This window comes from Pleurodeles waltl, chromosome 6 (assembly GCF_031143425.1).
Source record: "Pleurodeles waltl isolate 20211129_DDA chromosome 6, aPleWal1.hap1.20221129, whole genome shotgun sequence".
Lineage (NCBI taxonomy): Eukaryota > Metazoa > Chordata > Amphibia > Caudata > Salamandridae > Pleurodeles > Pleurodeles waltl.
In genome coordinates this window covers 1214251570-1214278069 of record NC_090445.1, presented here as the reverse complement: position 1 = coordinate 1214278069, position 26500 = coordinate 1214251570, and the positions used below count along the sequence as shown (strand labels likewise).

General features: G+C 46.9%; 1 protein-coding gene across 2 annotated transcripts in view; it reads left to right on the top strand.

The window, feature by feature from the left end:
• KIFBP (kinesin family binding protein) overlaps positions 1 to 26500 on the top strand; it is a 353399-nt gene that overhangs the window by 43393 nt on the left and 283506 nt on the right. For both annotated transcript variants that reach the window (XM_069240522.1, XM_069240521.1), the window contains exons 4-5: positions 6436 to 6619; positions 20305 to 20398. In XM_069240522.1, coding sequence (XP_069096623.1) covers positions 6436 to 6619; positions 20305 to 20398 — 278 coding nt within the window. The remainder of the gene's footprint in view (positions 1 to 6435; positions 6620 to 20304; positions 20399 to 26500) is intronic.

Genomic DNA, 26500 nt, shown 5'->3' with positions numbered 1-26500 from the left:
TTTTTAGAGCCTTTCTTCCAGTACGATGTCCACTATTACCATGGGAACTTAATACTGTTCTGAGCCAACTTTTGTTGCATCCCTTCGAATCAAACCATAAAGCTCATCTGAAATTCCTTCCTTGAAAAACATCTCTTCTCTTGGCACTCACTTCAGCATGAATTGCTAGATAAATCCATGAATTTACTGTGAAAGACCCTATCTTTGTTTACCTAAGTACAAAGGTACCTTACGGGCCAATCAGAAATGTATTCCCTACTGTACCTACTGACTTTCATCGCAATGGGCTAGATATTCTATGTTCTTTCTTTCAAAATCCTGCAACATCAATTGAAAAATCCTTACACTTACTTGATGTACTAGCTTGCATTACGTTTTACATTGCCAAAACTAAGGACTTTCACACTACTGACCAACTGTTTGTGCCATTCGGTCACCTAAGAATAGGCTGACCCCTGTTCGATCAGGAGATTGCATATTGGTTATCAGCCTGTGTAACACAACATGGTCAAGCATCCACTCAGGGAACAAGGGAGTTTGCAGTCCAGCAGGAGCATGGGTATGACTGCAGCACTCTACACTGGTGAGCCTTTACTTAACATTTGCCTGGCAGCTCTTTGAAGAACATGCACATGTTCACTGTATGAATGTAGAAGCCGACTCTGTAGTGGGGCAGGCTGTCCTTCATAATCTGCTTCAGTGAGGGTAAGCCTATTTCCCCCTTTCTTATATTTATCATTGTCATGTATCTGGTTCACGGATGCGAATATATTATGAAAGTTCCAGTGTTGGAGAAATTAGTTACTTAACTGTAACTCCCTTTCTCCTGTGTTGCTATCTTTCATGTATTTGCATGCAACCATAACTCCTGGCCAGTAAAAGACTCATTTAGTGTGCACTTTTCTCACACTTGTGCTATGGTATCTGAGTTATGATGGCTTTTAGGAGGAGTAGGAGAGCTGGCACATCCACCTCACTTCCTGAATTGCAGGTTGCTTCATATAAGCTGGATGTTCTACTAAACAAACAATGTTATTGATGCCGATGGCCATTTTAACACTGTTTATTTCTGTTTAAGATTCCCAGGCTGATGACTGTGAATTAATCAAGCATGTGAATTTATGAAAGATACCAATGCTAGATAAGTGGAGTTATAAGTAAGTAGCTAATTTCTTCTGTGGTATGTAAACCACCAATACAGTGAAGCTTGCACATTGCCCAGTTTTGTACAGAAGGGCCATCTTGCCAGATTCTATATTGCAGTTGGGTATAACGCCATTCCCATGCCAGAAAACAAATTGTCTTGATATATAAAGCCCCTTTTCGTTAGAAGATCTTTTGTGACATATTGGGACGGGAAAGTCCTCTGCATGGTAAGAGACAAGTGCCTCTGCCATGAGTGCCCAACTGTGTTGTTGTCTGGATCGCTAATGCTCATATTTTTTTTTGTCATAGACAAACACAAATCATGTGTGTGCACCATGCCATAGGCCTGTCTCATGGATTGCGGTCTTGTTGGACTAGGAGAGGCTCTCATAGGGATGGAAGGCTATCGCCTTCACCAGGCGTTAAGCAGCACACTGGCAGTGGTGGCAGCATAACATGTAGTGATTAGTAGTAGTGAACATGTCCTTTTTTACCCTGTGTAACTGGAGTGAGGCATAAAGGCTCACTCGGCTTTTTAAAAGTTCAGCTCCTGTATGCTCAACTCACCCATGGCCTAAATCAGGTTGACGTAGAAGTACATGCGTGGTGGAAACATGGCAAATACCCGTGTACTTGTAAGCAATACACTACACAAAGGGTGAAGTGTGGTACACTGCACACTTGTTAAGTGTGTGTGTGCTGGCAGTGTGTGTTTTTAAAATAACACCCTCTTATAGAGTACAAAGAGACAGACCGAGTGCTTGTGCTGCATGTGGGTATGCTAGTGGTGGCATAATACATGGAGGTAACAGTACTGAGCAGTAAGTATGCTGTAGATGTACACTGAGATACGAAGTGCCTTCACTGGTACATTACACTGCCTTCACTGGTACATTACACTGAGGGCCCTGGCTTCCATTTTGGGAAGCAGCCCAGGCCTGCCTGGTGAAAACAAATGGAGTAGAAGAATCCTCTCTGACAGATTTGTGTATTGCTGCATTTCTGTAAGCTGGGTGGACATAGACTGGAGGAAGGGAGAGCCAGACTCTCTGTGCATTTCAAAGGGCTCTTTAACTCGGTGATAGATCACAAAGAAAGCGTCCTGGACACATCTAGGGAAGATACAGAAGGGACTGATAAGAGAATCATAAAGAGTAGGGCTGGGAGTCTAGGATTAACCTAAACTGTGGCTGACATCATGGTGTGAACTCTGGTCACTCCCATCAATCTTGTTGTGGGTTAATTAGCTTCGGAGTACTGCCTACTGTGACAGACGTCCTTCAGGAGGAAGAAGAAAGGATGTCCATTTCAAAGAAGCAGTACCCCACCATAAAACTTCAAAGACCCAGACCCTATATTACATTTTGTGTTTGGAAAAGGACTATAAGTAGGGGAGTCGTAGACCCCAAAACTTTGTCATCTCCAATCAGCCAGACAGACTGAGTGAGGAGAGTCAGTGCTGCAAGACTTTTGCCAGTGACCAGGACTAAGGGCCCAAGTCTGCTAGTCTTCCTGCTTGTTGAGAGGACATGACCCAGGGAAATCAAGACCACCTTCCCTGAAACCCGGAGCACCACCACCTGCCTCCTAACTGAGACCGGTGTGCCTCATGAGGGAGAGGAGAAAGTTCGCAGGAGCAAGGTCCATAGGGGAGCCCTAACATGAGGGTTCCCCGTGCAAGGTATGAGGAATCTTCTCCCACACTGATCGGTTTGTAGCCCACGTGCCAGACTGATTCAGTGACTTTGTATGCCAAATGGGGCCGTGTGGTTTGAGCTAAACAGCGCATTGGGAGAAACTCTGTCCCGTACTACTCAGGCAACCACCCATGTGCCATACTGCTTCGGCTACTCCATATGCCAAGAGGGGCTAGCATAGACTGACTCAAGGAGCACGCAGTGGAAGAAACCTGCTCCCGCACACATTGTGCCATTGCCCATGTGCTCTCTCATGGCTGGAGCCTTTGTTTTCAGCTTCATTCATTTCACCTTCAACAAACCCATTGGTCGACACCACACTGTCCAACTTTCCGCAGAAATTGGAACAAAGTCACTGAAGCCCAGCTCACCGCCAGCCTCATCGCAACACCCCTCCAAGCCGACGCCAACACTGACGCACACAACCTCCATGCATGGCTCACCGACTGCACCAACACCCTCGCCCCCCCTTAAGATGCCCCACCACAGAAGCTCAGCCAAGAAAGCAAACTGTTTCACCCCTGCACTCAAAGAATCAAAACAGGTCTGCAGACGTCTGGAGAGGAAGTGGCGCACCGACAAGACCCCTGCAAATCACAAAAAATTCAAGAATGCCGTCAACCATCTCCACCAGCTCATTGGGACCACCAAGAGACTCGCCCTGCAACAACACATCAATAAAAATGCCCACAACAGCAAAGAACCTTTTTCCGTCATCAGAGTTCACCAACCCCAACCCCAACCCCAACCCCAACTCCACCGACATCCCTTCCGTTGCAAGAACTCTGCGAAAACCTCGCCAACTACTTCCATTGCAAGATTGCAGACATTTACGACGGCTTCACCACCCAGGGCGCCCCCAACTCTCACCACCAGCCTGTCCCTGGAATATCATCACCGACACAGAGACCCGCAACATCATGGGCACCATCCACTCAGGAGCTCCCACCGACCCCGGCCCGCACCACATCTTCAACAGAGCCAGCAACATCATCACACCCAAACTCTGGCATACCATCAACCGCTCCTTCAAATCTGCTACCTTCACAGAGAGCTGGAAACACACTGAGATCAAACCTCTCCTGAAGAAACCCACCGCCGACCCGACAGACCTAAAGAATTACCGTCCGTCTCCCAGCTCCCCTTTCCGGCCAAAGTCATTGAGAAGGCAGTTAACAAACAACTCACCGCGTTCCTGGAAACCAACAACATCCTGGACCCCTCTCAGTCAAGATTCAGAAGCAACCATAGCACAGAGTCTGCCCTCCTCGCCGCCACAGACGACATCAACATCCTCCTTGACCAAGGCAAAACTGTCGCCCTCATCCTCCTAGATCTGTCTGCCGCCTTTGACAAGGTCTCTCATGACACGCTACACATCCGCCTCCACGACGCCGGCATCCCAGACTCAGCACTGCGATGGCTCTCCTTGTTCCTCACCGGCAGAATACAGAGGGTCCAACTCCCCGAACCCCCCCCCCCCCCCTTTCTCTCAGAAGCCACCAAGAACAACTGCGGCGTCCCCCAAGGATCCTCTCTGAGTCCCACCCTCTTCAACATCTACATAACCCCACTTGCCGCCATCGTCAGAAACCACGCACTCAACATTGTCTCCTACGCCGACGACACCCAACGGATAGTCTCCCTCACCAACAACCCGACCACCACCAAAAACTATTTCCACGAAGGAATGAAAGCAGTTGCCTCCTGATGAAAGATAGTTGCCTCAAACTGAATTCTGACAAAACAGAAGTCCTCATCCTCTGTTCCACACCCTCCGCCTGGAAAGACTCCTGGTGGCCCTCCGCTCTCCGAAATGCCCCCACCAACCATGCCTGCAACCTCAGCGTCATCTTAGGCTCATCTCTCTCAGTAGACCCACAGGTGAGCGCTGTCTCATCGGGTTGCTTCCACACCCTGCGCATGCTCCAAAAGATCTACAAATAGATATCCACCGAAACCAGAAGGGCAGTCATCCAGACCCTTGTCAGCAGCCTACTCGACTGACTCAATGCTCCCTACGCCGGAACCACCACCAAGACCCAGAGAAGACTACAGTGCATCCAAAACGCCTCTGCCTGACTCATCAAGAATGCCCCACGACATAGCCACACCTCCGCCCTCCTAAGATACCTACACTAGTTGCCCATCGACAAGAGAATCACCTTTAAGCTCCTGACCCATGAGTACAAGGCCCTACACGATGCCGGACCAGCCTACCTCAACCACAGACTCGCCTTCTACACTCCCGCCAGACAACTCCGCTCCGCCCACAATGCCCTCGCCAAGGTCCCCCACATCTGGAAAACCACAGCCGGAGGAAGATCCTTCTCTCACATCGCCACCAAGACCTGGAACACCCTCCCCCCTCTTCCTTCCCCCAGCACCCTGAGACCCTCAAGGGTGATTAGCCGCGCTATTCAAATCCCCTAATTGATTGAATGATTGTCTTACAGCTGGGAAAAGTTATGTTTTATGAGCTTTGTTTGTAATATCTTTGCAATAAGCCTGCTAGCCTTGAAAATGTGTAATGCACTACATCCTATAGGGGCTAAATATTGGGTTACTCTGCATTACTTACTTTACTTTTACAAAACATTTTTGCTCATAACTCAGCCTGTGGTGGTTTTAGGACAATGGGACCACCTTCACAATGCTCGTTCTGTCTACATCATCTCTTGGTCCCTCCACCAGGTTAGTGAGGACCCAAAAATAATAACCCCTCCCGCCATTCAGTGTCTTTCAAGTTTCTCATGACTAGAACTTTTGTTTTACAGCTGGGAGAAGTTTAGTTTTAAAGGCCTTTTTTGTAATATCATTCCAGTAGGCCTACTAGCCCTAAAAACGCCATCTTCGAGCTAAGTATATGTTTACAATGCATTACTTTCCCCTGTTTTTTCATGGTATTATACCCTCTAGAGGCTAATAACATTGTTACACGACCATGTTTCTTACAATTGATATTTTTGTTGTGCTGTCCTCTGGGGTCTGTTTTGAGCATTAAAGTCTAATGCTAAAAGTTTATTTCTGATAAAGGTTTATATATTAATTGTATGTGTTTTAATAATCTCTTATTACAGTTACGACTATGATTCAGGTCAATTTAACATCCTTATTACAATAGGACTGTTTGAACACTGTTGATATGTTTGGGTGACCCTTCTAGTTTATTACTCCTCTGTGGCTGTCTTGTGTCTTTTTGGGGAAATTGTGTTAGCCAGCCAGCAACTGATGGTGGGGTGGTGAAAGTGGTATTCTATTGGAATTCGCATGGCAGGTTTAAATTGGGATTTCTTCTTTTGCTGTAGATAGAGGAAGAAGGTAAATGGAAGTGCTTTAGTTATATGCATACCCACTGGAATTATATGGTAGGAAAGGATGATATTATGAGGCAGGTTTGACCAGTTTATGTGCCAAGAAAAGTCCAGTTATAAATTTACAATGCCAGTAGCTCTAGTTCAAGCAAATGCGAAACCTATTCTTTTGCAAATGCTTTTTATCAAGTCTGTTAACCTATATAAATGCCAAACTTGATGGCTGGGTCATATCTTATTAGTTATACTAATTCAATCTTTAAATCTTTTCTTTGCAGATTTGAGAGGGTCCACACCCATACTCTTTATTATTTAGCTCAAGTGTACAAACATTTGGAGTTGAATGAGAAGTCTGCTCAGTACTGTCACACCACCCTTCAGCGCCAGCTGGAATTCACCAGCTATAATCCAATGGAATGGGCAATCAATGCAGCAACACTATCACAGTATTATCTTCCGAAGGTGAAAATCTTGATACGTTTTTTAGTTTCTGTTAATGCGCATTGCTGTCAGAATGACCCTCTTGAGTTTTGTGTATTTGCTTACTTATATTTTGCTGCAAAGGCATTAAGCTCATAATGTCATTAAATACATAGGCTCTTGAAAATGTTATGCCAGGTTCTGCAGCGATGTTGTGCCCAAGCAGAAAAATATGCTTGAGGCATGTCTGGCTGTAGACTATACACATGCTTTGCATACTCTTGCCATCTAGTGTTGGGTCTGGATATGTACAAGTTGTTTTTCGTCTAAGAAGTCTTTCGTGTCATGGGGTAGAGTGACGGGCGACTCCTGGTGATAATGCTCATGGGCATCGACTCGATTGGTAGATTGTTATTGTTTCGCCATCTGGTTCTGACTTGTGTATTTTCACTCTGTTTCGACTCCGTCACTGTTTGCCTTTTAGTTCATGTAACTTATACCCTTCACCAGTATTGTATCAATAGCATTTCCCATCTGCAAACAAATGATATCTCCATCGGTTCGGTTCACGTTGACTGTGACTCCTGCAGGGCCTCATCCTTTGGGGCCCTTGTTTAGCCTCCCTAACAGTCTTCATAGAATGCCAAACTAGTGATAGAACAGACACCTTTCCCTTACTGCCCACATTGCCACATGAAGTACACCCCGCACTGACCAACACTTTATCTGTGTTTGTCACCTCCACACAGGGAAGCGGATTGTGACACCTGAAAATCCTTCCACTCAAAGTAAACTCTTCGCCTGGAAATGTTGCGCGGAACCATCAATGACACTTCAGACATCTTTGATCAGAAATACGCAGAAGAAAAGGAAAGCGGATCTCAGCTGTTGGCTGCAGAGGAAGAGGCATTTTCCATTAAGGACAGTACCGGCTCAGACCTCGAAGCCAATTTGGAAATAGAGGACATTAATCCAACTTAGCATCCCATGAGTACTGTATCTCCTGCCCCCCTACCTCCTACAGATACCTCTAAGAGCCATTCAGCCCTTCTGGATCCACACTCAGAGATTCTCCATCCATCACCTTTAGGCGATGGTCGGCAGCGAGGAACTAGTTCAATTGCTCCGCCTTCAGGCTCGGCACCTAAACCACTATTGAAGCTGAAGCCTTTCGGCATCAAGTACTTTGGCCCTGGAACAACAGCCGGTGCCTAATCAACCTTCAGTGACGAGTCGACCGTTGCCGTCAATGTTGACCGCCTCGACCCTGAAGCAGAGCTTTGGTTTTTAAGCCAAAATCTTCTTCGGCACCGAAACCTCTCTAAGCTGAGCTCCGAGTCCAGTTCCGACACATCTGTGGAGCCAATCCTTTATAAACGACAAGAACAAGTTTATGTTAAACATAAACAGATTCACATTCAGCATCACACCGAATGTATCCTTGATAAAGCTTCGACTCCGCCTCTACCATCACCTAGAAGGAGGCTAACATTTCAAGAGGCTCTAGACATGCCCGTTCCTGCCAAACAGCAGAAGAAAGTAGTCAAGGCCACCAACCCTTTTCCCCTTCTACCAGCCTCACCACTTCCCCCACCACCTTCATCTTCACCACCACAGTCTGTGGGAGATGAATTGGACATCTCACCTCAAAGGTCTCCTCCATCAAATACTGCTGGGTATGTTGAGGCACAAGATGTATTTGGGACACCACCACAAGATGACCCATGGGATGCCTATGATGATGATTCTTCAAGTGGACACAGATCCGGACTCATATCCTGCCCGCCCCTCTCCTTCTGATGACGCTACCTCTTAACAGGAGGTCATAGCCAGAGCTGCTGCGATCCACAGTGTGGACTTAAAGAGCCTCTAGAAGAGCTTTTCCTCTTCTGTACACTTGCAAACACACATAGGGCTACACAATATCTCACTATGTGAAAGGGCATGCTATGAAACTCAGCATATATATTTCAGGTTCCTATTAGGACTAGGGTCGTTATGCCCAGAATTGATTTAAAAAAAAAAATAATAATAATAATAATACAAGCCCTCCCCATCTGATCCCATATACATTAGAGAGTAGTTGCCACCAGACTCCCTTGTCACTTCTTGCAAACGTGCCAACTGGCAGGCAAGTGGGGATACTCTGCTTCCTGATAAGGAGAGTAAGCGTTATGACCGTGCCTACTGGGATGAAATAGAGGATATCCTACAATATCACCTGGATAAGCATAAGGAAGGTTAGCAAGAACTGGTCACAGAGGGCAAACTCATACCCAGCACCTCTATATGCTGTGCATTAGATACTGCCGACACCGCAGCTAGGGGGATTAATACCAGCATCTTATTCAGGCGCCATGCATGGCTTACAATTTCGGGTTTTAAACCAGAAGCACAATAAAACGTACTTTATGTGCACTTTGATAAGGGTCATCACTTTGTGCCTCAAATAGATGCCACAATAGAGAAGTTTTTTAAATACAGGGAGACGACAAAAGCAGTGGAGGCCTTTCAAACACCTGCACCTCGGAGCTACTTTCGTGGTCTTGTTTATTGTGGGACCTCAAACGTGACCTCCTCAGACAGCACCACCTCCTATCAACATCAGCAAGGCCAAAGTACCTCCCCAAGGGGCACTACCGTGGTTCCTACAGAGTCAACAATGGCAAAGTGTAGGAAAATGCCCTCTTTCTTGGCTTGGTTACCCCCATTTGCTGCCTGTTGTCAGTGTGCTTGACTCTGTTCACTGGGATCCTAGTACCCAGAAGCCCAGTGTTTATGCTCTTTCCTCTAAATTTGGTTGTTAGTGACCTTTTCTTCCCACAATTGGCATACTGGTCCCCCCCTTATAAGCTCCTCGTATATGGTACCTAGGTACCCAGAGCATTTGGGATCCAGGGGATCGCTGTGGGCTGCAGCAATTATTCTTCCCATGCATAGGGTTCTGCAGGCCTGCCATTGCAGCCTGTGGGAAATGGGTGCATGCAACCAGTTTCACTACAGATCACTGCACTAAAAACAAAGAAAGTTGGCTATAAAAGACAACTTTGCAATTTTGTTTATCCTGCTGGGCACGTTTTTGCCAGTCACAGGCCTTCGGTTTGCAGGGTACTAGAAGTTAAAAAGAACAAAATATTACCTCAGTCATGTCCGGATCAGCGGTCATGCACTGATTAGGCTCAATCAATCAGTGCTTGGCACCTTTTCCACACAGAGGAATGGAAATAATGCTTGGCCTGTAGCGATGAATTCTGAGGCTGTAAAGAAGACTATCACACAAACCACAAATGACAAATGATAAGATGGTAAGCGACAGGCGGGCTCCAATCGCTTTACTGTACACAACAGAATTCTGCAAATGAGATGCAATCACAGGCTCAACCCTTAAAAGGAAGGTTTAGGTTTCACTACCTCTTACCTAGGATAACATTGGAGTTACTGTATAACAGTTAATAAGCTGTAACGTCCAATTGGGAACATGTAACCATTTCATGTTTGGTCTTCAGAATTGTAATGAAAAATCTTATTTTATGTTGAAGTCAGATTTTAAATTACAATATGGAAAATGCCATTTTCCTGTGTTACTTATTTAGTGCCTGCATCCTGTTTCTGGGTCATATCACTGGACATAGCTGACAGTTGAGCTTTGTGCATTCATCCTAGACAGCCACACACAATAGAGGGCTTAGATGTGCCTGGATAGACCATCACTGGCATGGTGGGAGGGCGGAGCTAGGCACAGCCCTTCTTGGCCTTGAAGAGGCTATGTCCTGCTGTAGGAGGCTGGCCTTGCTTGTAGTGGGTACCAAGGGGTACTTACACCTTGTGTCATGTCCAGTTATCCCTTATTAGTGTAGAAGAGGTGTTTCTAGCAGCTTAGGCTGATAGAAGGTAGCTATAGCAGAGCAGCTTAGGCTGAACTAGGAGACATGCAAAGCTCCTACTATACCACTGGTGTCATATGCACAATATCATAAGAAAACACAATACACAGATATACTAAAAATAAAGGTACTTTATTTTTATGACAATATGCCAAAAGTATCTCAGTGAGTACCCTCAGTATGAGGATGCCAAATATACACAAGATATATGTACAAAAATATGCAGTAATAGCAAAAGGAAGTAATGCAAGCAATGTAAAGTTATAGTAGATTGCAATAGGAGCACATAGGTATAGAGGCAACACAAACCATATACTCCAAAAGTGGAATGCGAACCACGAATGGACCCCAAATCTATGTGAGCTTGTAGAGGGTCGCTGGGACTGTAAGAAAACAGTGAGGGTTAGAAAAATAGCCCAACCCAAGACCCTGTAAAGTAGGTGTAAAGTGCACCTATAACCCCCAGAGAGCACAGAAGTCGTGATAGGGGGTTTCTGCAAGGAAGGCCAACACCAGCAAAGCAACAGTGGATTTCCGGACCTGAGTACCTGTGGAACAAGGGGACCCAAGTCCAAGAGTCACGACAATGTCGAGAGTGGGCAGATGCCCAGGAAATGCCAGCTGAGGGTGCAAAGAAGCTGCCACCGGATGGTAGAAGCAGTGGATTCTGCAAGAACGAAGAGGGCTAGAAACTTCCCCTTTGGAGGATGGATGTCCCACGTCGTGAAGAAGCTTGCAGAGGTGTTCCCACGCAGAAAGACCACAAACAAGCCTTGCTAGCTGCAAGGGTTGCGGTTAGGGTTTTTGGATGCTGCTGTGGCCCAAGAGGGACCAGGATGTCGCCACTTGGATGAGGAGATAGAGGGGGCGCCCAGCAAGTCAGGGAGCCCTCACAGAAGCAGGCAGCACCCGCAGAAGTACCTGAACAGGCACTTGGAAGAGGAGTGAACCGGAGTCCACCCGAAGTCAGAAAAGGGAGTCCCACGACGCCGGAGGACAACTCAAAAGGTTGTGCAATGCAGGTTAGAGTGTCTGGGACCCAGGCTTGGCTGTGCACGAAGGAAATCCTGGAAGAGTGCACAGGAGCCGGAGCAGCTACAAATCACGCGGTACCCAGCAATGCAGTCTAGCATGGGGAGGCAAGGACTTACCTCCACCAAACTTGGACTGAAGAGTCACTGGACTGTGGGAGTCACTTGGACAGAGTTGCTGAGTTCCAGGGACCACGCTTGTCGTGCTGAGAGGGGACCCAGAGGACCGGTGATGCAGTCTTTTGTTGCCTGCGGTTGCAGGGGGAAGATTCCGTCGTCCCACGGGAGATTTCTTCAGAGCTCCTGGTGCAAGAAGGAGGCAGGCTTCCCCCAGAGCATGCACCACCAGGAAACAGTCGAGAGGGCGGCAGGAGAAGCGATACAAGGTTGCAGTAGTCGTCTTTGCTACTTTGTTGCGGTTTTGCAGGCGTCCTGAGCAGTCAGCGGTCGATCCTTTGGCAGAAGGTGAAGAGAGAGATGCAGAGGAACTCTGGTGAGCTCTTGCATTCGGTATCTGAAAAATTCCCCAAAGCAGATACCCTAAATAGCCAGAAAAGGAGGTTTGGTTACCTAGGAAGGAGGATAGGCTAATAACACAGGTAAGAGCCTATCAGAAGGAGTCTCTGACGTCACCTGCTGGCCCCTCAGAGCAGTCCAGTGTGCCAGCACACCTCTGAATCCAAGATGGCAGAGGTCTGGGGCACGCTGGAGGAGCTCTAGGCACCTCCCCTGGGAGGTGCAGGTCAGGGGAGTGGTCACTCCCCTTTCCTTTGTCCAGTTTCGTGCCAGAGCAGGGCTGAGGGATCCCTGAACCAGTGTAGACTGTCTTATGCAGAGATGGGCACCATCTGTGCCCATCAAAGCATTTCCAGAGGCTGGGGGAGGCTACTCCTCCCCAGCCCTGACACCTTTTTCCAAAGGGAGAGGGTGTAACACCCTCTCTCTGAGGAAGTCCTTTGTTCTGCCTTCCTGGGCCAGGCCTGGCTGGACCCCAGTAGGGCAGAAGCCTGTCTGAGGGGTTGGCAGCAGCAGCAGCTGCAGTGAAACCCCGGGAAAGGTAGTTTGGCAGTACCTGGGTCTGTGCTAGAGACTCGGGGGATCATGGAATTGTCTCCCCAATGCCAGAATGGCATTGGGGTGACAATTCCATGATCTTAGACATGTTACATGGCCATGTTCGCAGTTACCATTGTGACGCTATACATAGGTAGTGACCTATGTATAGTGCACGCGTGAAATGGTGTCCCCGCACTCACAAAGTCCGGGGAATTTACCCTGAACGATGTGGGGGCACCTTGGCTAGTGCCAGGGTGCCCACACACTAAGTAACTTTGCACCCAACCTTCACCAGGTGAAGGTTAGACATATAGGTGACTTACAAGGTACTTAAGTGCAGTGGTAAATGGCTGTGAAATAACGTGGGCGTTATTTCACTCAGGCTGCAGTGGCAGGCCTGTGTAAGAATTGTCAGAGCTCCCTATGGGTGGCAAAAGAAATGCTGCAGCCCATAGGGATCTCCTGGAACCCCAATACCCTGGGTACCTCAGTACCATATACTAGGGAATTATAAGGGTGTTCCAGTATGCCAATGTGAATTGGTGCAATTGGTCACTAGCCTGTTAGTGACAATTTAGAAAGCAGAGAGAGCATAACCACTGAGGTTCTGGTTAGCAGAGCCTCAGTGAGACAGTTAGTCATCACACAGGGAACGCATACAGGGCACACTTATGAGCACTGGGGCCCTGGCTGGCAGGGTCCCAGTGACACATACACTAAAACAACATATATACAGTGAAATATGGGGGTAACATGCCAGGCAAGATGGTACTTTCGTACACCTGCCTCCACACAAAGGGCTGCATGCCCCCTGTACGAAGGTGGCTTTGTATATACTATCTCAAAGTGAGAGATAGTGTGCACAGAGTCCAAGGGTTCCCCTTAGAGGTTTATAGTGGCAAAATTAGATAATACTAATGCTCTATTTTGTGGTAGTGTGGTCGAGCAGTAGGCTTATCAGAGGGTAGTGTTAAGCATTTGTTGTACACACACAGGCAATACATGAGGAACACACACTCAAAGACTTGAATCCAGGCCAATCATTTTTATATAGAAAATTACCTTTTCTTAATTTATTTTAGAACCACAAGATTCAAGATTTGAGGTAAGTACATAAAATACAAGGTACTTCACTCAGGTAAGTATGGACATTTGATTCAAAGCAGTAGTACACACAATTTAGGTTAAAATGGCAATAAGCAGTTTTAAAAGTGGACACAGTGCACAAATCAATTGTTCCTGGGGGAGGCAAGTTTGGTTTCTCAGGTAAGTAAAGCACTTACACAGTCAGTCTCCTGGGCATAGGCAGCCTACCGTTGGGGGTTCAGGGCAACCCCAAAGTCACTGCACCAGCAACACAGGGCCATTCAGGTGCAGAGGTCAAAGAAGGGCTCAAAACACATCGGCAGCTATGAAGAACAGGGGTGCTCCGGTTCTAGTCTGCTAGCAGGTAAGTACCTGAGTCCTTTGGGAGCTGACCAGTGTTGTTTTGTAGAGTACTGGGGGAGGGCACAAACAGGCACACAAAACACACCCTCAGCGGCACAGGAACGGGTGTAGTGTGCAAAGTAGGCATTGGGTTTGCTATTGAAAGCAATGGAGGGAACAGGGGTCACTCTGGCGATGCAGGCAGGGCAGAAGGTGGGGCTTCACGGGCCAGCCACTGACTGGGCTAGGAAGAGGGCCGCCTACTGGTCACTCCTGCATTGGAAGGTGGTTCTTCTCGGTCCTGGGGGCTGCGGGTGCAATGCTTGGTCCAGGCGTTGGGTTCCTTGTTACCAGGCAGTTGGGTTCAGGGGGAGCCTCTGGCTCCTCTCTGCAGGCATCGCTGTGGGGCTGCGGGGGTTCAACTCGGGGTACTCACGTCGTCGTAGTTGCCTGGGAGTCCTCTCTGTGGTGTTTATTCTCTGGAGCTCCAGCCAGGGGCCTTGGGTGCAGAGTGAAAAGTCTCACGCTTCCGGCGGTAAGAGAGAGTTCTTTAAAAGTTGCAAAGTTATTGCTGTTTTTGAGCAGTGCCACTGTTCTCTGGATTTTCTTGGTCTTTCGGTTTCAGGGCAGTCCTCTGAGTCCTTGTCGGATGCATTGCTGTGCATGTTCTTTGAGTCTGGGGCCAAGTCAGTTGCCGTCTCCGTCTCTGCGGGGCTTTCATGTCAGCAGTCCTTCTTGTTGTTGTAGGTTGCAGGAATCTGATTTCCTGGGTTCAGAGTCACCCCTAAATACTCTATTTAGGGGTGTGTTTAGGTCTGGGGGGCAGTAGCCAATGGCTACTGTCCTTGAGGGTGCTACACCCTCTTTGTGCCTCCTCCCTGAAGGGAGGGGGGCACATCCCTATTCCTATTGGGGAATCCTCCAAAACCAAGATGGAAGATTTCTAAAGGCAGGGGTCACCTCAGCTCAGGGCACCTTAGGGGCTGTCCTGACTGGTAGGTGATTCCTCTTTGTTTTTCTCATTATCTCCTCTGGACTTGCCGCTAAAAGTGGGGGCTGTGTCCAGGGGGCAGGCATCTCCACTAGCTGGAGTGCCCAGGGGCATTGTAACACAAAGCCTGTGCCTTTGAGGCTCACTGCTAGGTGTTACACTTCCTGCAGAGGGGAGGTTTTAAGCACCTCCACCCAGTGCAGGCTTTGTTTCAGGCCTCAGAGAGCACAAAGGCTCTCACCTCAGGGGGTCAGAAACTCGTTTCAGTGGCAGGCTGGCACAGACCAGTCAGTCCTGCACTGAAGGATTGGGTAATATACAGGGGGCATCTTCTAAGAACACATCTGGACCTGTAGATACGCTGCCAGGAAGGAGGAATGCTGTGCTGCTGAAATGCCTGCAACTCTAATGGACTGCTGCCATGCTGTGCTGACCTGCTGCCTGCTGCACTCCTGTGTGGGTGAGAAGAACTTAACCTGCCGCTGTTGAACCCCGGACCCCAGAGTGACTCCATGGGCTAGGTGGCTGGCCTCCTCACTAGAGCCTCCAGTGAGAGAAGGCTCCAGCAACAGTGACCACAAATCCTGAACTCTGTCATCTGTGAGTTCTACCCTGCCAAGTGGCGCCACCCCATTATTGGACTCTTGGAAGTGGTTTTGAAGGAGCTTTACTAGTCCATCTGTGGATCCCGTAGAAGAGATTAGCTCTGTTGGGCATCTAAATCCTGAGCAGAACTGATAACTCGCCTCTGCAACAAGGTTTTTTTTCTCAGCACAAGGACTCCACATCACCCTTGCAGCCTGCCTCAGAACTGCAACTGTTCAAAGCTTCCCCAACGCAGGCCTTCACGTCGCAAATTTCTTCTTGACTGCAGCCTAGACGACGATGCAGGTCCTCACATCTCGGGGCTGCCTCCTTGGAACTGACGCATCACCTCGACTGTGTCACGCATCCTCGATGCTGGACCTTGTGATGTTCCACAACCAGGATTTAAAGTAATTCGTTCAGCGGGCCTAACTGGGCTCCTGTAGCCGGCCTATGCTTCATCGTGGTCAGCTTGAAGTTGTGAATTTGTCCCGGTCCAGAACGACCAGGTAGCCACAGAAGGCACTTTGTTCTTTTTGGCACTATTTTCACTGAAATCTTAAACTGTGTATCCCCGGTTCTACTGTTTGTAGTGTTGCACAAATACTTTACACATTGTCTCTTAAGTTAAGCCTGACTGCTCTGTGCCAAACTACCAGGGGGTCGAGCACAGGTTAATTTAGGGTTAGCTTGTGACTTATCCCTGACAAGGATTGTGGTTTCTGCTTGAATAGAGTTTAACCCTCCTCATGCAGTAACCCAGTTTTTTACAGGGTTATTTTACCTAGTCAGATTGGCAGTTTAACCCTTTTGCTGCCAGGCTTCCCCCCCCCCCATAGAATGCTAAGCCCTTGTTCTGGCTATAACGTAATTTTAGCTTACGCATCCAATTTTTTTTTTCGACATCAGCTATCCATGCCAAATTTGTCTCCTTTTTCTTCCAACATCCTGGGGATTCTAAAGGTTTATGGGTTCCCCTGGAGGGAACTGACAAAATAAGCAAAATTTAGCTATTGTATGTTTTTTGTGGGGGGGATAGGGAAAAATGCTCTGCAAAAAAGTGTCCATTTTTGTTTCCTTAAGAATACCATCAACAAAAGGTTTGCTGTGCTAAAGTTATCATCTTCTCGGCATTCAGAAACATCAAGAGCGGAATCAAAAAAACATATTTCTTACACAGTTTTTGCCTTCTACAAAGACGTAGGCCATTTTTCCTCATTTTTGTGTTTTCAACCTACTTCCAGTTTGTGGTGGAAACCACGATAAAAAAAATGAGTGATGTCGGAAAGTTATAGATTTCCAAAAAGTATACAACATTTTGAGTTCACCAAGGGGTCATCTGTGTAGATCCCTCAAGGTTTTCCCCCAAAAACTAACAGTTGAAAGAAAAAGAAAAATTGAAAATGAATAGGAAAAGACAGCCATTTGTGAAATGTTTTCATTTATAACTACTTGTCACAATGGCTGATTTACAAAAGCAATATACTAGACCCTTATGGATAAGGGGATATATAGGGTTTGTAGGATTAGCAAGAACCCAAGTTACTCAGAGCCAACTACTGAACTTCACTGTACAATATGTTTTCATTGTGCACCTGGTATACAGCAATTCATATGTTTAAAATGTAAAGTGTGAAAAATAAGTATCAAGGAAACCTATGTATTTCTGAAATAGACAACAGATACAGAGTTTAGGATCCGTCGTTATTTGCAGGGGCGGCTCCTTCGCTACGGCAAAGGAGTATCGCCCCTCTACCGGCCAATAGCCAGGAGATGAAAAATGAAACAATACGTTTTCTATCATTTCATCTTTCATCTGCTGTCTCAGCCAGAGTACAGTGGAAGGGCGGGGCTGGGCAATGGGAGGAGGGGAGAGTGCAATAAGTGTATATGTGTGTTTGGCCAGGTGTCTGAGGCCGGTGAAACACACATGCACACTTAGGTTTCTCCAGCCTGGCTGTGTACACAGCCAGGCTGAAAAAACAGCACAGACCTCAGGCTTGTGTCTGAGCAGCAGTGACTTCCGCTCAGACTAATACTGATGCTGCTTACACGTTATGTTTAGCATGTAAGCAGCACCAGGATTGCTGGGGAGCCTGTGCTGGTGTCCCAGTGAATGCTGGGACACCAAATCGAAGGAAGAGGAGCGCGAGGCAGCAGGAGATGGCGGTAAGGTAAGATTTTTTTTAATTTTTTTTAAAATTTAATTTTATTTATTTTTTCCTCTCAAATGTAATATCTCCCCGTCCCTTTCCCCCTCTGTTCCCCCCACCCCCATTGAGATTTGCGGCCTCCACCGCTGATTATTTGTACTCTGAATTTGAGAACCCATACTAGCATGTGATTCAGAGGGGATTTTTCCAAATGTCGTCTTTCTTATGCAGTGGTTTACATTTAGAAGGCCCAAATGCAGAGTAATAAAATTGATAATAACAAATGTTCTACTATTTTGTATTTCCACGTGTCTCCCTGACAGGAAATACCTCAAAACGCAAAATGAACACATCCTATTTTTCTGCTGAAAACTGACCCCTTTTTTGCAATGTGGCTAGCTGTGGAATTTGGGCCCTAGCTCAGATGACGCTTAGGGAAACCCAGCAAATCTGCACATTTTGTAAAACTAGATGACTTGGATGTCTCTCAAAAGATTTTCCTACCCAGAAGCCCACAAACCTCCAACTTCAACTAAAAAAAAAAAAACACTTGCCTCATTTCTGTGATGGAAAGTTCTAGAATCTGCAGGGCATAATACATTTTCCACCATTCCCCCAAGTTCGCAATAAAAGTGGTACCTCATGTGTGGATGGACATAGTAGCCTCGACAGGAAAGGCAACAAAATACAATGTAGAGACATCAACATTTCCTATCCCAAAATGGATATAATTTGGCAACGGAGATAGCAGTGTTTTTTTGACTGGGGATCGACGGCCGCTTGGGGAAGCCTACCAAACCCAGGCTTTTCTAAAAACTAAACACCCAGTGGAGGGTGATGTGCCTCATGTAGATCTCAAAAGGTTTTTATTTTTACCCACATCCCCTTGCTAACCTTAAACTATACATCACCCTTGCATTTCTGTAAAATAAACTTCCAGAATCAGCAAAAATCCACAAAATGCCTTCTACCCAGCATTTCTCCACTTGTCACGATTAAAATGCTACACCACATGTGTGGCTGGGCATAGTGCCCAGGACAGGCACACATCAAACCAAGGTCAATGGGATTCTCACAGAGTAACTCTCATTGCCTGTGGTTTGATTTGTGCCAATCAGCTCATTTCACATTCAAATGTAATGACTTCAGCGCGCCATGCATGCCGATCGTCATTGCAAAGTTTAAACTAAATACCTCAGGCTGCTAGGGAAATTAAAAAGGTAATCCCTTGCACCAAAGATATTTCCTGTTGCAAGTGTGAGGAATTGCTGCAGCCATCCATAGCACCTGAGCATTGGCCTGAGGCATGTTTTAAAGGGCTACTTACGTAGGTGGCACAATAAGTGCTACACGCTCACCAGTAGTATTTAAGTTACAGCCCCTGGGTACATGTTATACCACTTATAAGGAACTTACAGGTAAATGAAATGTGCCAATCAAAAGTAAGCCAATAATGACCTGTTAAGAGGAGACAGTACAAGCACTTTAGCACTGGTAACGTGCACAGAGCCTAATGCAAACAAAATGAAATTAAAAAAATAGAAGGGGTAAAGGCAAAGAGTTTGGGGGGGACACTGCTGTGAGCCAAGTCCAGCACCTGGCATTTATGGTTTGTATTGGGCCAGGGATAATAGTCAGACTGTTTATGTGCCTCAAGGTCTGTGTTGTGCTAAAAATTAAAAATGGTTATAAAACACAAAATGTAAAATCGTGTTCCTAAATAAAAATACAAAATTACTACAAAGTGACATTTGAATCAGCTCCCTTCAACCTTTCATTTTCATGTGTGTTTTGTGGCTCTGATGGCCATCAAACTGTATTTCATGGATGGATTACATTGTCCCCATTGTGTTCCTATTAGATTTTAGTAATTAGTCATCTATTATTCCTGTTGTTACTCTGTAACTGTGACATGGCGTACTGCTTGTAATTGAAGGCCAGTGTAGTGTTTTTGATCTGGTTACTTTGTTGTTTTTTTTATTTGATTTATGATTAGTTTTGTTTAGGAAGTGTAAGCCTGTAGGAAGCATTTGCCTGTCATAAAGACCAATGCTGTTCACTAATCGTTGTGCATCTTTCTTAGTTTTACTTAGTAGCCCTACTATGCTGTTTGGTTTATGGGTACTTTGCTCCCAAAGTAAAAATGTATAGGCTTTCCTAAAGACACAACCAAAAAATAGTCTATCAAATGTATCTACCACAGTTTTTGCTACGTTTGCCTTTCAGATTTTCTTGTTAAAACACAACCATCATTTTCTAACTCCTTTTCATAACAATCGTCTTTTAGGGTACGTCTTCACTTTTCTAATGCTATCTTGTTCTTGAACTCTTATCTCAAGTCTCCATATTTTTGCAGCCTGTGAATTTACTTCATTAGGGGAGTTTCTTTGTACGACAACAAACAAAGTTGCCCAACTATTATGAAACACTTTCCCTGAGTTAAAAAATCCTTCTCTATGCTTGTTTACATAGCATATTTATACTGTCATAGTTTTCAACTGTTGTGTTGATTTGCTTGTGATCTGCATTGGATTGTTTATGCAGTGTTTTATAAGTTACAAGATTGGTAACTGTGTGTGTTTTTTTTTTTTTTTACTAGCAATTGTACATGGAATCAAGACATTGCTTAGCAGCTGCTGATGTTATTTTGCTTCAGGCTGACCATAGAGTATCTGCGGAGTCTGTTGAAGAAAGTACGTTTTTTTAACTAATTGACAAAAAAATGAAACTACAGCAGAACAGAACTGATTTAAACGTTGTAGTGTACTTTATTGCTAATTCATTTAGTACAGGTAGATCATACTTGTACTTCTTCAGCCAGCCTTTGCACTCATTTAATGCTGTGCTCTATAGCAGAAGGGATGGAATGAATTGGCTAAGTAGCTGGGAAGCCCAGAAACCAGCACACTCATCTGTACTTAGCACATTTACCCTCCCCTGCCACCTGTACCCCCCATAGCACTCCTTCAATGCTCTCCTCCCACCAAATAAATGTAGATGTTAGTCCAAAGAGCAGAGAAGCAGACTGGGTAGTAATTAGGTCCATTCCAGGTTGCTACTCCTGTTTTATGGGTACTCTTCGGGAACCCCCACATGTTCACTATGTTTCTTTTTGCGGCTGTCATGTCCAGCGTGCAAAGTTTGAGGTTAGTCAGTGAGAGATCTTCACCACTGGGGATTCCCAATAATGTGATTTTAGGCAGCAGGGGATCTATGTCATTAAAGACCCTTATTTCAGTTGGACCCCGGCTCGTATGCATGAAGGTGCATTATTACTTTGGGTAACTAAGGCATTGTCCCAACTCATACTATTAACCCATTTACCATAAACCCCTAAGCAGTGAGTACTGTACCATTAATTCTCATCCATACCCTTAACTCCTAACATGTTAATGCCTCACCCTTATATGTCATACCACTCACCCTGCGCCCGTAACCCCTATACCTATACTCTATATCCTTGAGCCCAAATTCTTTACCACCTTGACACTGTCCTTGCTTTAATATATTTTGGGAACAAACACTTTGGGAATTGTAAGTATTGATTTTAGAACTAGTAATTGAGAAATGTTACTTTTCAATGTTTTCTATGTTTCGAGGCAAGACTGTAGCTTGGTGTTTACTTGGAGATACTTTGGCTCTTTGATATACATGATTTTGAAACAAGATGCTGATTCACTTGACAGGTTGTTCAGGACCCCTTTTGAACCGGTACTTGCTTCATATTGCAACCCATCTGTGGATAATTAATTAAGAGGCTTAAGCTTGAGATACTTGCCATTGTTTGTGCTTGACAGTGTTCTTTAATATCGGGTCCTAATGTCTGGCAATACTTTTTAACTATTATATGTACTGGGACTTTTCAAAATATCTTAGCCTGCAATACTTACTTTCATATTGGACTTTGCTATTTGCTGTACATGTTAAATACATGTTCGTAGCATAAGTGGCTGTTGATACACATGCTGTGCGTGCTCCCGCCACCTAGTGTTGGACTCGGATGTTTTCAACTTGTTTTTTCTCGAAGAGCACGGGCTCTATTATTAAATTGTTTATTTTCTGCCATTAGCTTCGGATTTGTACCTTAATCGGCACCGTAGACCCCAGCGCCAAAAACAGCCTCCACTTCAAAGGTTCCCTTGACACCAAAGACACATTTGGTATTGAAAACTCAGTTCGCTGCTAACTCCGAAGATCCAGAGCAACCTAAATCTCCACAAAGCTGCCTTCGAACCACAAGAGACTCTCCCAAGGAAGAGGAAATTGACTTCCAAGGAACAGATAGCCTTAGAGCCTTCTCTGCCTCCAAAGCATAAGAGGCATACAGTCAGGGGCACTAGCCCCCTCCTTGCTTGACCTCCTCCTTCTCCACGTTCCCCTCTTCCTTCATATTCACCAGCGGAGTCTCCACACTATTCTTGCGGAAGAGTAGCCCACTTCATCCAGCTGATCCCTATGATGTACACTGTGATCCTGAACCCAGGGATGACCCGTGGAACAACTAGGATCTTGACTCACCACTGAAATCTAGCCAAATCTCTCCCCCAACACCCCACTCCCTGGTTGTGACCGACCCAGATGTGTATCCGGCAAAGCTTCCACCCAATGATATTACAACATACCACAAGGTCATACATAAGGCCCGCCACATAGTTTATAATCATGTTGTCCTGAAGGACCATGAATTCTTGGTTGAAACACTTTTCAAGACCCAACGTACCATTCAGGGTGAGACGACTACAAATGGCGTCGAAGAGTACCGAGCACCTTGACGTCGAAGAAGAGGATATGGCCATTGTAGGAAAGTACCATCTTGCCTGGCATGTTACCACCATATTTCACTGTATATATGTTGTTTTAGTCTATGTGTCACTGGGACCCTGCCAGGCAGGGTCCCAGTGCTCATAAGTATGTGCCCTGTATGTGTTCTCTGTGTGATGCCTAACTGTCTCACTGAGGCTCTGCTAACCAGAACCTCAGTGGTTATGCTCTCTCTGCTCTCCAAATTTGTCACTAACAGGCTAGTGACTAAATTTACCAATTCACATTGGCATACTGGTAGACCCATATAATTCCCTAGTATATGGTACTGAGGTACCCAGGGTATTGGGGTTCCAGGAGATCCCTATGGGCTGCAGCATTTCTTTTGCTACCCATAGGGAGCTCTGACAATTCTTACACAGGCCTGCCAGTGCAGCCTGCGTGAAATAACAGCCATTTACCACTGCACTTAAGTAACTTATAAGTCACTTATATGTCTAACCTTCACCTGGTGAAGGTTGGGTGCAAAGTTACTTAGTGTGTGGGCACCCTGGCACTAGCCAAGGTGCCCCCACATCGTTCATGGCAAATTCCCCGAACTTTGTGAGTGGGGACACCATTACACGCGTGCACTATACATAGGTCACTACCTATGTACAGCGTCACAATGGTAACTCCGAACATGGCCATGTAACATGCCTAAGATCATGGAATTGTCACCCCAATGCCATTCTGGCATTGGGTGGACAATTCCATGATCCCCCGGGTCTCTAGCATAGTACCCGGGTACTACCAAACTGCCTTTCCGGGGTCTCCACTGCAGCTGCTGCTGCTGCCAACCCCTAAGACAGGTTTCTGCCCTCCTGGGGTCCAGGCAGCCCTGGCCCAGGAAGGCAGAACAAAGGACTTCCTTTGAGAGAGGGTGTAACACCCTCTCCCTTTGGAAATAGATGTGAAGGCTGGGGAGGAGTAGCCTCCCCACAGCCTCTGGAAGTGCTTTGATGGGCACAGATGGTGCCCATCTCTGCATAAGCCAGTCTACACCGGTTCAGGGATCCCCCAACCCTGCTCTGGCGCGAAACTGGACAAAGGAAAGGGGAGTGACCACTCCCCTGACCTGCACCTCCCAGGGGAGGTGCCCAGAGCTCCTCCAGTGTGTCCCAGCCCTCTGCCATCTTGGAAACAGAGGTGTCTCTGGCACACTGGACTGCTCTGAGTGGCCAGGACCAGCAGGTGACGTCAGAGGCTTCTTCTGATAGGCTATTAACTCTCTTGGTAGCCAATCCTTCTTCCTAGGTAGCCAAACCTCCCTTTCTGGCTATTTAGGGTCTCTGCTTTGGGGAATTCTTCAGATAACGAATGCAAGAGCTCATCATAGTTCCTCTGCATCTTCCTCTTCACCTTCTGCCAAAGGATCGACCGCTGACTGCTCAGGACGCCTACAAAACCGCAACAAAGTAGCAAGACGTCTACTAGCAACCTTGTATCGCTTCATCCTGCCGGCTTTCTCATCTGTTTCCAGGTGGTGCATGCTCTGGGGGTAGCCTGCCTCCTCTCTGCACCAGGAGCTCTGAAGAAATCTCCAGTGGGTCGACGGAATCTTCCCCCTGCAACCGTAGGCACCAAAAGACTGCATCACTGGTCCTCTGGGTCCCCATTCAGCACGACGAGCGTGGTCCCTGGAACTCAGCAACTCTGTCCAAGTGACTCCCACAGTCCAATGACTCTTCAGTCCAAGTTTGGTAGAGGTAAGTCCTTGCCTTCCCACGCTAGACTGCAATGCTGGGTACCGCGTGATTTGCAGCTGCTCTGGTACCCACTAGAATCCAGGCCAGCCTCCTACAGCCATCTCGATTCAAGGATCCGACTCGGACGATTCCGACGCTGACCGACCACCGACAGCAGGCCAACACTTGAGTACACCTGCCCCGACACAAACCCAGAGCCACTCCAAACCCAAACAAAAGGCCTCGGGATGCCACTGCCAGACGGCCATGGCTCTACCTGCAAGAGATCAAGCGGTGACCAAGCAACACCCTTGGCACCGAAAAAGGCCACAAATGCATCGAAGTCTTCAGACTCGAGTTGAGACACAGTCTCCGAAAAACTTCGACATCGAGTCGAAACCCCAAAAGAGTCTTTCTGAACCGAGTCCTATTGTCACGATGGGCGTTTTGGTGCCGAAAAAACCCGGCGTCGGAGCCGAAAAAAGGCTCTTATACTGAGGAGCACGGACTTTCTAAGCAGATGAAAGAAAGCCACAGATTCGGGGCAGAACTTCACCAAATGGAAGAATTTGATGAGAGACAATCAAGGATACACATCCACAAGAATACTGGGAAAATCCTTACAGCACCTCCCTCTCAAATTTAAAAGGAAACTGGCTTTCCAAGGATGTTCGGATACTGAGCAGCCAAAGGCTAAAGTGCCAAGAGAGGAATCTCCACCACGCCAGTTTTCCCCAGCACATTCTCCTCTGCAATCTCCTCCAAGAACTGTTTCTCCTCTTGGTACACTGTAAGGAAATGCCTCCTTGGCATGGTTACCCCCTGACTTTTTGCCTTTGCTGATGCTAAGTTATGATTTGAAAATGTGCTGGGACCCTCCTAACAAGGCCCCAGCACCAGTGTTCTTTCCCTAAACTGTACCTTTGCCTCCACAATTGGCAAAACCCTGACACTCAGGTAAGTCCCTTGTAACTGGCACCCCTGGTACCAAGGGCCCGATGCCAGGGAAGGTCTCTAAGGGCTGCAGCATGTCGTATGCCACCCTAGAGATGCCCTCACTCAGCACATGCACACTGCTTCACAGCTTGTGTGTGCTAGTGGGGAGAAAATTACTAAGTCGACATGGCACTCCCCTCAGAGTGCCATGCCAACCTCATACTGCCTCTGGCATAGGTAAGTCACCCCTCTAGCAGGCCTTACAGCCCTAAGGCAGGGTGCACTATACCACGGGTGAGGGCATAAGTGCATGAGCGCTATGCCCCTACAGTGTCTAAGCCAAACCTTAGACATTGTAAGTGCAGGGTAGCCATAAGAGTATATGGTCTGGGAGTTTGTCAAACATGAACTCCACAGCACCATAATGGCTACACTGAAAACTGGGAGGTTTGGTATCAAACGTCTCAGCACAATAAATGCACACTGATGCCAGTGTGCAATTTGTTGTAAAATACACCCAGAGGGCATCTTAGAGATGCCCCCTGAAAATATACCGACTTCCAGTGTAGGCTGACTAGTTTTTGCCAGCCTGCCACACGCCAGACATGTTGCTGGCCACATGGGGAGAGTGCCTTTGTCACTCTGTGGCCAGGAACAAAGCCTGTACTGGGTGGAGGTGCATCTCACCTCCACCTGCAGGAACTGTAACACCTGGCGGTGAGTCTCAAAGGCTCACCCCCTTTGTTACAGCGCCACAGGGCATCCCAGCTAGTGGAGATGCACGCCCCTCCGGCCACTGCCCCCACTTTTGGCAGCAAGGCTGGAGGAGCTAATTAGGAAAACAAGGAGGAGTCACCCACCAGTCAGGACAGCCCCTAAGGTGTCCTGAGGTGACTCTTACTTTTAGAAATCCTCCTTTGGTTGGAGGATTCCCCCAATAGGATTAGGGATGTGCCCCCCTCCCCACAGGGAGGAGGCACAAAGAGGGTGTAGCCACCCTCAAGGACAGTAGCCATTGGCTACTGCCCTCCCAGACCTAAACACCCCCCTAAATTCAGTATTTAGGGGCCCCCAGAGCCTAGGAAACTAGATTCCAGCTACCTTAACAAGAAGAAGGACTGCTGACCTGAAACCCTGCAGTGAAGACGGAGACGACAACTTCTTTGGCCCCAGCCCTACCGGCCTGTCGTCCAACTTCGAGGAAAACTGCAACAGCGACACATCCAACAGGGACCAGCAACCTCTGAAGCCTCAGAGGACTGCCCTGCAACCAAGGACCAAGAAACTCCAGAGAACAGCGGCCCTGTTCATCAATCTGCAACTTTGTGCAACAAAGAAGCAACTTTAAAGACTTCATGTTTCCCGCCGGAA